Consider the following 11122-nt stretch of genomic DNA (forward strand, 5'->3'; position numbering starts at 1 on the left):
TTCACTGCAATAATCAAATACAACCTGCAGGACATGATGGCAATCCTGTCTTTTTCATTTCCTTCCTCACTGTCACCATTCAGTCAATGTGCCAGTACACTTCTGAGAACATCCTGCCATTAAAAGCAAGACACCACCTGCAATGTTCCAAACAAGCTGTACTGTCCACAGATTCCTGACTAGAATACTCATATAGGTAAAATAAGCCCCATTCACATGGGGCTTCAGGTTGCTGCTGGGGATTATTGTGGCAGGAATCTTAGGGGTGTCCCTACAGATGTGTCTACTGTGCCCATTAATGTTAATGACAGGCTGACAGTGACTGTCCACGTGTAATCATACATGAAACTATGGATGTCCCGATACCGATACAAGCATCGGTAGCGGGCCCGAGACAGGGCATTTTGACAAGTACTTGTCAAAATCCCCCGATACATAGCGCCGAAGCTTGCGCTGTGTTTTTTTTTTTTCTTCACTCACCTTGACGAGTGTTGCGTCACTGCTGCTCCGGTGGGCGGTGCTCCCTGTTTGGCCCTAATTTAGGTGGCCGGCGAATGCCCAGAGGACCCCACTTGGAGCGACGCAACGCTCCTATTCAGCTCAGCTCAGACGAATTCCTTCAATGCTGGAGAGCAGCGGCGAGTAGGCGCTGGTCCGGTGGGAGGAGCTCCAGGTGGGGTCCTAATTTAGCTGGCCGGCTCCTCTGGGCAGTCGCCAGCCAGCTAAATTAGGACCCCCACCTGGAGCTCCTCCGACCGGACCAGCGCTGACTCGTCACTACTCTCCCGCACAGCGACGCACATCGTGAGCAGTGAGTGAGGGCAAGGGGGGTCCCTATTAAGCAGAGGATAATTGTAAATCTATTGTCTCCAGTGTATGTAGTACATATAGAGTAGTACATATAGAGTACACACTGCTAATACACTGCAGAGAATAGATTTACAATTATCCCCTACTAATATGAATGGGTTACATGATCTATAGTACATAGTATGTAGCCTTGTACTATGGATCATTTAACCTATTCATGTTAGCAGGGGAGAATTGTAAATCTATTGCTGTAGTGTATTCTATATGTACTGTACATGTACTACTTATATAGAGTACACTGCAACAATAGATTTACAATTCTCCCCTGCTAACATGAATAGGTTAAATCATGATCCATAGTACATAACATGTAGTTGTACTATGGATCATTTAAAGTCACCTGTCCCTTTAAGAAAAAGTATCAATAATTGGTATCGGCAAGTACATGAGGGGGAAGTACTTGTACTTGCTCCTGAAAAAGTGGTATCGGGACATCCCTACATGAAACCATTACTTGCAGTTCGGGATATATGCTTGTCCCTGGACACAGACAAATTGTATCCAGGGACAATCATCTATCCTGAATGGCAGGTAATCATTCGATTTACAATTACCGTATTTTCCGCTCCATAGGGCACACCGGTACATAGGACGCAGGCCGTTTCTGTCACAGAGTTCTGTTTTGGTGGACCTGTTTGTGACAGATTAGAAGTAATTGGATGTAAACAGGCACAAGTCCACTTACATCCGACTCCCAATAGACCCAACATGGGTCCAGTTCGTTCAGAACAGACATGGAGATCACAAAAGTAACATCTATTCCATACTGCTCTGATCAGCAGAAAATCTGTGCATGGAACCCGTGCAGATCGGAAAGGACGGCATCCACAAGAAAGGGGCCTTAAACGGTTTCATCAGAAAATGTACCTCAAAGCAGATCAACTGAATTATAAATACAACGTAATGTTCTACCAGGCCGGCACACATTCCAGCAGCCAGGCACCAAAATGAAAATTCTGCTAGCTCCCAATGTTTTAGGATTCATTACAAAATAATGTTCCTCACCTCCTGGAGGATTTTACACTTTACTAGCTGATGACTGATGACTAACCCCTACTCAATAACAGCAGCCAAACAACTTTTACAATCAATGGGTCTGTTTAAAGCAAATGAAAAGAAAATATGGGGTGGCAATTTACTACCCTTGTTAATCACGGTAAAAGAACAAACAATACATTTTAGGGGTTGTCTGTGAAGTCACAGAACACAGCCACAGCAAAAGCAATCATCAAACGAACATAAAAAACAAAATAACAATAAAGAAATTATACAACAAATTAAATGATACAATAAAAAATAACTGCAGGAGTTACTAGATGCAATGCTCTTGAGCCAGTAATTGTTCCAGGTAATGACAACTATGGCTACCACATGTATTAAATAAATATTATAACTGCAAAACATTTGGTACCATATACCGCAACACTATACTTGTAGGAGATATAGTCAAAAACATTCATAATCCACAAAGAAATATAACACGTTTCTGTAAATGCACTTTAAGTGAAACTATGGACATTAAAAATTGTATATATTCTTAACAAGCAGTAAAGAACAACTTTATCCAAGCCCTCACTGACCCTCTAACTACAAGAAATGTGAAGTAATTCATCATCAAAGATCACAACATACACTCTAAGAGCTTGTTTAAACCAGGTGTGTTGAGCTTGTGTAGATCAGCAAGATCAATGCAAGCTCAACACCAAGACACTGAGAAAACAATTGTTCTCTATATGCCCTATTCACACTATACAAGGTGCAACGGGGAGCATATGTACCATGTCTGCATTTTTACGCAACATAACAAAAATGCTAACACAGCCCAAAGTACCTACCGAAATACAAAAAAAATAATATTTTTTTCAAATGTTCACCCTTGATGTGGCCTATACAGGGCAAATTCAGTTCAGCATGCAGTAAAATGCAATGCATTAAGAACACATGTCAATGTGCGTGCATTTTTATGTGTGTGGTGCTGTGAATGAGCTCTAAAGCCAGGTTTCAGTCAGTTTCTAACACCTTACAAGCACCTACTGTATGTTTACACTAGGAGGCTGACAGACTACCTAGGGTCTGCTCTTCATAGAAAATACAGGAAAAAGAGTTGCAATTTCAGCACCTTTCCTGTAAATTTTGACAATAAATTCTCCACAATTCCTACAGCTACAGAGATGAATGAGTGCCTATTTTAAAGTGCTTTCAATGCTTATTCAAAATATGCAAATACTTTAACCCCTTTGTGATGGGAGATGTACATTGTACGTCCCCGTCACTGAGTGCCCTAATGACTGCTCAGGTACACTGATCAGCAACAGTTGGTGACCCAATCCTGAGAACAATATCTGACATGCGGGCAGTCACCAAGGAAAGCACTTACTAATTTGCATACAAGATATGCTATACTGAAATACACGCAGAAGAAATGTGATGATTATATTACCTTCAGGTAATCTTATAAGATCTCAAACTTTGACAAAACATTATACAGTCGACCTTTAAGGATAATTTTTTGTTACTCACCCTATGTGATTTGTTCGCAATGATATTTCCAGTTCACGCAAAACCTTTGTAGATTCTTGGACCCGCCTTCGAAATTTCTAATATGTGAAAAAGAAAACAAATATCAAAATTGACATGCAAAATAGGCAGCTACAGAGGCAAATACTAAATAGCAAATTACTTGGCTGATTGCTGACCATGTCTCAAAGAATAAATCGCATCACATGGTTTATTATTGATAAGGCCTGTCTACAGTCAAAAATACCACCAACACACACACACACACACACACACACAAATTGCATTTGCCATAATTATGTCTTTTTTTTTTTATTAATCCCAATAAGATATCAGGGAGACAATTGACATTTAATGCGCCAAGGTGACAAAGATCTCTGACCATTTTTTCTTTCGGGATGTCTTAAGAAACAGCCATGGTATGCATCCTGTGATAACAGAAGCCGATTTGCTGATCCAAAAGTAGTCAAGACACCACAATTCTTCACCAAACACTTATTGATTAAAATACAGTCAGCGACATATTGTTATCCCCGTCTGATGATCGCCCACCTATATAAAACACGTTTCACCTATGTGGGCTTAGTCGTAGAGACAGCACCTGTGATGAGCCTGAGCGCTGGAGCTTGGATCTGGCGAGAACAGTGGGAATTCCTCTTGTATTTGAGAAGCCCATTTGCATTACTGTAAAAACACCTCTTTTTCCATAAAAAGGTGAATGATCAAGCCCCACTCCAATGGAGGTTGGAAGGCCTTTTTGTGCAATCATGAGGACCACTGGAGGTCAGAGGCTGGTATTAAACACAGAGGTTTTCCAGCCTACCTCTTTAGAGTTCACATACAGCCTAAGCGTCCCAAGAGATGCCTAAATAGTACGCGTTGCAATTATCAGGTCATTCAGGACCACCATCATATTTTCAGCAGAATAAATAAATACACCACAAAATGGACATTTATAGAACATTACCTTTCGTGTGACTCCAGGGTCTAGGAATGATTGTAGTTTTTGGATGTAAGTGTGCGGGGGGTTTTTCACTTGAAACCGTTCCTATTGAAAACACACAGAATGTAAAATTTGCTTAACATATGCATTGATGAAGAAAGGTTCATGGAATGCAAACAAAAGTATCGAGTGCAATTTAATTTACTATAAATTAGTAAAACGAATGAATTCATGTGTGTATCACTAAAGCTTTCAGGACTACTATATACTATGAAGGTCAAGTGAAAATGCAGACAGCTTCAATTGAAAATGACAGGTTCTTTCGAAAACGCCCACATCCCAATTCATTAATACTCAACTTCCCCATGCTCCACCACTCCACTCCTTTGTCAAGGAAGAACCTTGTTTAAGCTTCATGGCATATGGTGTCAGAGCTTACACATGGTTAATGTGTGCCTTCCCTTCCTCACATAAAAGTGTCCGGGCCTGGTGATTGGCCACTAGACCCAAGCACTACATCCTTGGAGGAGGTCACATGCTCCTTTATGTCTGGAAGAACCAGGTATTTACCAAAGCTTTCATGAAGCAGTGGAGAGGTGGGGTAGAGCACTGAAGTTCAGTTAAGTGGTGGGATTCTGAATGAGCAAAGTGACATTCTCTTCTTTAAGTAGCCTTAAACCAGTTATACTACTTTCTTTCCCGCTGCTTACCCGCAATGGTGACTACAACCCTTCAGAAACCTACCTGCTTGCATTTATTCACCAACTCTTCTTGGTTTCAGGACTCACCCAGGGAGATTTCTCTGTAAGCCAGAGGTGCACATATTAGCTGCCATGCCTTAGCAACCAAACAGTGCCTCTGCCTCATGTAGAATCACAACCAGGTTTCCCTCCAGCCATGAGTCAGACCAAGAAGCATCAGGGAAGAATTGGGCTGTTCATACCTGGAGACAGCCTGGTCCCGTAAAGGTCTGAGGGGGTCTTACGAGCAATCTTTGGTAGGTAACAGCAAGGATGGGGTAAGGGAGGTGAACTAGTAAAATGGGTTTAGGTCCTTTTAAAAGAGAACCTTTGAACCACAGGCAGTTGCATTATCATGCTGATTGAGTTCTCAAGCCCCCAGTAGCAACAAGTGTTTTTATGCATTGCATGCTGTGAAATTTAGTATTTCAACATAGTTCACATGTCAAACTGTTCCTGCTGAAGCCCTCCACAGAGAAGAGCAAAAAGGGCAGCGGACACCTCATAATTGCCCTTTTTATTAACAACTTTTTAAATAATTATGTGGGGATGTGTAGTCAGGGGGACAGACAAACAGGTATTTAAATTGAAAGCCTGTAGTCGGGCTTTAAACACGCCCCTATATATCAAAATCAGAACACCAACTTTTTCCTTTACTACATCTAGGGAAAGTTATTGTCTACTTTACCAGTCTATGTGCAGCCTCTATACAATGAATACACATACACTAGACTCCAGCTGTATTCCAGAAACCTTGGTTGCAAGAGGTGAAGTTAAGACTCTGATGACATCTAAAAACACAGTCCCAAGTAAAGGCATTATTGGTCACCTCAGTATAAATATCACATAGCAAAGGAACCAATTCGTAGTCACTGCACAATTCTCTGTATGAAGGCCTTGGGTGCTCTGTGCAAATATGACATGCAGACAAAATTGCTATGGTCGAGGCACACTCAGGACTAGGCCACATGTAATTTTCAAAGAAGCAGGTGATTGTGTGTATGACATTTTGATGGGATGCAGCCCACCTTTATCAACTATCACATATAAATATCTTAGAAAAAAAAAAGTCTTGAGCATACCTGGTCACAGATGAGATCCCACTTTTTTTCATTATCGTACTGTCGCAAAAGTCGTGCTTTGTCTGGGGGAAGATTCATAGAACTCTAGAAGAAAAATGCAAAAAAACAGTTTAATAGTTGTGAAGATACACGGAAACAATGCATGAAATAAAACAATAAATGCTTTCTGCAATAAGTTTATGCTGACAGAAGTTCATTTCCACTTGCCATTTCCATTTGCAATAAACAGTTACTACTCCTCTAGGTAGAAAAAAAAATAGCTTTGTAATGAAACCATTTTCTATTTCTTACCCTGTGTTTTGAACCAGGGGAACCAATTTCCAGCTCTCTTGGCATCAGATAAGCCAGGGATGGACACATTGATAGATCCAGATATGTCTAATCAATACCTACAAGACCCTGGCTAGACCCTTGACTGCAGGAGAGAGTAAAGAGGTTTTAAACATAAAAACATGAAAGTGACACTAAACCTAGAGGAGTTAAATGTTAAAAATAAATTCACGTACCTTAACTACTAACAAAAATGTATCTTATTTGTGTATCACTCAGCTGTAGATCCTCAAATCATCTCTGAATTGGTGCTGACACTGTCCTTCCTTCTGGAGGGTGGCTACCTTTGTTCCCCATGGTCCCTGTGTATGTTGTAAAGTAGCCACCGCTCCAAGCTCGCTCCCGTGATGGACTACAATCTCATGTTTATTTTACTAATTTGTATTGAGATTGTAGTCCATCACAGGAGTGATGGCTACTTTGCAGCACACACAGGGACCATGGGGAACAAAAAGGTAGCCACCCTCCAGAAGGAAGGACAGTGTCAGCACACATAGATGATTTGAGGATCTACAGCCGACTGATACACAAATAAGATACATTTTTGTTAATAAGGTACTTTAATCCTGAGTTTAGTGTCACTTTCATGTTCAACTTTATGTTTAAAACCTCTCTAATCTCTCCTGCAGTCAAGGATCTTGTAGGTATTCCTTAGACATATGATCTAGTGATTTGGGTCTATTAATATGTCCATCCCTGGCTTATCTGGTGCCAAGAGAGGTAATTTCGACACCAATGGAGTTATTAAACAAGCAGTGCAAGTTGTAGAAATGCAAAGTGTGCCAATCTGTGGTGACCAATCAGCGTTCACTCCTTGCACTTGGCTCCTAGCACGGTAATTAGTAAATAAAGTCCATATAGCCATTTCTGAAGCAAATGTCTGCAATTGCAGGCACTCTCAGTGCGGGCTTCCATGAATGGCTGGTCCCAAAAAAGAAATGTAGTTATTAAAGAGTGGGTAAGAAAATGCTGTCTCTGGGACAAGAACTGAGACAAGGCCATTCCAGCAGGGACACAGAACACGTTGCAGTGGTTTGGGCAAAGCCAGACCTCTAAGATTTTTTTATTGCTGTCCTTCCACTCTGTCCAAACATTATAAAAGTTGTGATAATTTGCATACAGGTCTTTGACATCAAATCCCCATAACTGTAATGAGTACCTAAGATGCATTTTAATGTATACTTGTACTTTTATTATTCTTCTAAGGCTGGGCACACACCTTACAACCATCGCAAGACTTTTGTTGTGCGATGGTTGTAAGGTACGTAAAAAAACGTACAATCTGCCTATCTTGCATAGGCAGATCGTACTTGCGATGATCGCAAGCCACGCCCCCTGAGGGGCGGGCTTCCGATGACCGCAAAACCGAACGGGCAGTGTGCGCTTGCGCACACCGGCCCGTCCGGCTTTTATCTTACGAACATGCTACACACCCGCCGAACATCGTACGCTGCTCGGCGGGTTTTGAAACATGTTTGTAAGTTTAAAGTCGTGCGACCTTACAGTAGTAGAGGTCGCACGGCTTCCACACACCTTACGATAATCGTACGATCGCGGGATTTCCCACGATTATCGTAAGGTGTGTGGGGACCTTATCTCATTGCTGGTAACAGCAGCATAGCTCCCTGAGGCTGCTAATGAACATGCATTTCATGTATCCTTGTATTGCTGGTTTACACAATCTTGGAGATCACTAATTTTGTGTCTCTTTAATGAAAGCAGCATGTGATAATCATAAGTAGTTCACAAAACTATGAAAGGATTGTATGTATGTTCCAGATCCCATAACAGAGTGGACACATCAGAACTTTGATTCCTGGCAAACAAAATGGAATACCCAGCTCATCCCCAGCTCACACGCCCTAAGCTCCAGTCCACATTTGGAAAGCAGTGGTTTTGTTTGCGCCTGGCCTCAGCTATGACATGTTATTACTGTTGTAGAGGGAGTTTCCTGAATGGAGTGGTTATCAGATCAATCAGCAACGCATCTACTGTAGGCAAGAAATGTTCCCACACAGAACAATCTCACCGATTAGAGTCTCCAGAACGGTGCAGGAAAACACACTACAAAGCCTGGCACACTACATCCACCAGAGACAAAGACTAACCCTTAAAGATGAAATCCAGGCAGATCAAAAAGACACAAGGGAATGCAGATCTGTAATCAGTAAAGGGCAACTATGGGCATAAACATATAAATAAATCCGGATTTCTATATCAGATTTCCATAAGTTCTATCCCACTCCTAATAACCATATTGATCTAGAAGTTTGTAAACTCACTTATTGAAGATGCTTATAGGATGTAGTTTCCTAATGCCACAATTTCACTCAGCCCTGTGACTATGCAACACATATTCCTTGTGTCACCTCTATAACTATGCCTGCTCGGAACCACAATTTAATGTCTGAACAATGTAACATCATCATTGCTTGCTGGAAGCACTGCATGATGGGATAATGATGAGAAATATAAAGCACACTGGCAATCCAGAGAGATATTGGAAGTGATGGGCAGACAGAAGACATCACTCACTACATAAAAGGGATTGTTCTGAGTAAGATTTGAGCCAGAGCCAGCTGTGCCCGCCCTCTCCTCTCTGTCCCTCCAATGAGTGCTGGAGGAACTGAAAGGGGAGGGAAGATTCCCTGCAGGAAACAGGGCTTGTTCACACCAAATCCGGACCAGATCTGCATGAGTTTCTGCTTATGCAGTGCGTTTTGCTGCATTTGTGACGCAATCCGGTCCATGTTTTGTTTAGCCTAAAATGGGCTTTCAGTGCGTTCCAGGGAGTTTACATGCGCTTTGATGCATTTTGGTGCGTTTGCGTACGTTTTTGATGCATTTGCATGTGTTTTGGTGCGTTCCAGAGCAGAAAAAACATAGGGCATGCTGCAGTTTTGGTGTGAACTAGAGCCCAAAATACCATTGGAATACATTGGATGCATTTTTGATGCGTTCTATAACTGCACTGCTCCGCACTTGGTGTGAACAAGCCCTAATTGACAGTCACTGCTCTCTGCATGGAGGAGACTGTGAGCCGAGTGATCAACAGTTACAGCGCTCTCTCCCTCTCTCTCAGTTCTCGATATAGAGCTGCCGTGCGACATCTGCAGCATCTCACACTGGCTCTATGTATAGGGAAGAGAATATTTTACTCTCCCAATACATCCCCTTTAAGACATTTGAGTATTTTACTTTAAATAAAAATAGTGAGCGATATGTCGGTGACTACTGCTGACCTATCCTTTTGAAAATTCTAGTTGCCTGGCTTCAATACTTTCTTAGTACAGTACCCAAAGCATGTATGTAGGTCAGGAGTTATGATTTCACTGGCCAGATCAATGACTTTGAATTTACTGAAAGTAGAGACACCCGGCAACTTGCAATTGTAGATAGAGGTCATTAAAAGGAGAACTATGAGATGCAGTGATTTCCACTCACCTCATAGTTCTAGCCGACCTGCGACAATGAGAACCGGCGTCTCAGTATACCGCGAGCTGTAGCTCGCGGTATACTGAGCTTAGGGTGACGGGAGGACGCTAGTTTGTGTCCTCCCGTTACCCTAAGGAGAACTATGGGGAAAAACACTGAGCCCATAGTTCTCCTTTAATGGCAGCATACGAATGATCCTCATGACTGCTTTCCATCAAACTTCACATTGGCTACACACAGTACAATTTGCATGTCGTATTCTAGAGAAATTTCTATTGCACAACAGAAGACTGTAGAAAAAGTCTACAGAAAAGTAATGACATGGCATTTTTGGGGCATGGAATTCCCCATCATGTCACATGGGAAGATCACACGGATTTTATTCTACAATTGGAAGTCCATGAACAGTCATTATTAATATGACAAGGTCAGCGGATCCTGTCTACCACAAAACCTTCTGACCGCCACTGACTACACAGCTCTGGGATCACGGACATGTTGCAACTGCACAGGATTACTATCAAGAGAAGCTGCTTTCTAAAACTCGATTCACAAATGATGGCAATGTAGAAAGTGCTGCTGAAGATAATCAGGCAGCATGCTAAGAAAACAACGAGCTTCCCAAATGACAAAGATCTGTAAAAAGGGCTGCAGAGACCTCACGCTGGAAAGTACACTTCATATCCAACTTCTATGTGCTTCTATGTAATCCATCCGGGCAGAAATATTCTACACCCCTGCAGTGGGGCTACCACCTCAAGGGCAAGGGTTAACTGCTTGCTTTTGTCTAGAAGGAAAATAAAGATCTACTCGTCTGAACCTCAGAGCCGGACAGCTGCTACTCCGATCCATTCAGCCTGTCTCCTCCTCTGCTCCAGCTATGGTATGGCCCTCAGGATCCAATGTATACGATGTGATGACTCACAGGACCTTAGACTGATGGAGCAGAGGCGGAGACAGGCTGCAGGGACCAGTATAACAGCCAGACTGGAGGATCAGATGAGAATAACTTTATTTTCTTCCCTAGACCAAAACAATCATTTAACCCTTGCCGTGTGGGGGTAACCCGACTGCAAGGGGTAAGAATAGTTATGCCCAGAGTTCTTAAAAGTAAATGTTTCCCCTATCCAAAAATGTCCCTCTTTTGATCCCTTTTTGTCTGTTAAACATATTGAAAGCATTTTGTTATATCTGATGGAAGGGTG

The 11122-nt window shown here is 42.0% G+C and overlaps 1 protein-coding gene across 1 annotated transcript in view; it reads right to left on the reverse strand.

Moving 5' to 3' along the window:
- The window catches only part of FMNL3 (formin like 3), a 109544-nt gene that overhangs the window by 44890 nt on the left and 53532 nt on the right, over positions 1-11122 (reverse strand). Inside the window, exons 3-6 of the mRNA XM_018567621.1 lie at positions 6546-6567; positions 6153-6236; positions 4355-4435; positions 3391-3467 (exon numbers count right to left, since the gene is read on the reverse strand). Coding sequence (XP_018423123.1) covers positions 3391-3467; positions 4355-4435; positions 6153-6236; positions 6546-6567 — 264 coding nt within the window. The remainder of the gene's footprint in view (positions 1-3390; positions 3468-4354; positions 4436-6152; positions 6237-6545; positions 6568-11122) is intronic.

This window comes from Nanorana parkeri, unplaced genomic scaffold, assembly GCF_000935625.1.
Source record: "Nanorana parkeri isolate BGI_ZX_2015 unplaced genomic scaffold, ASM93562v1 scaffold1076, whole genome shotgun sequence".
In the NCBI taxonomy this organism is placed as follows: Eukaryota; Metazoa; Chordata; class Amphibia; order Anura; family Dicroglossidae; genus Nanorana; species Nanorana parkeri.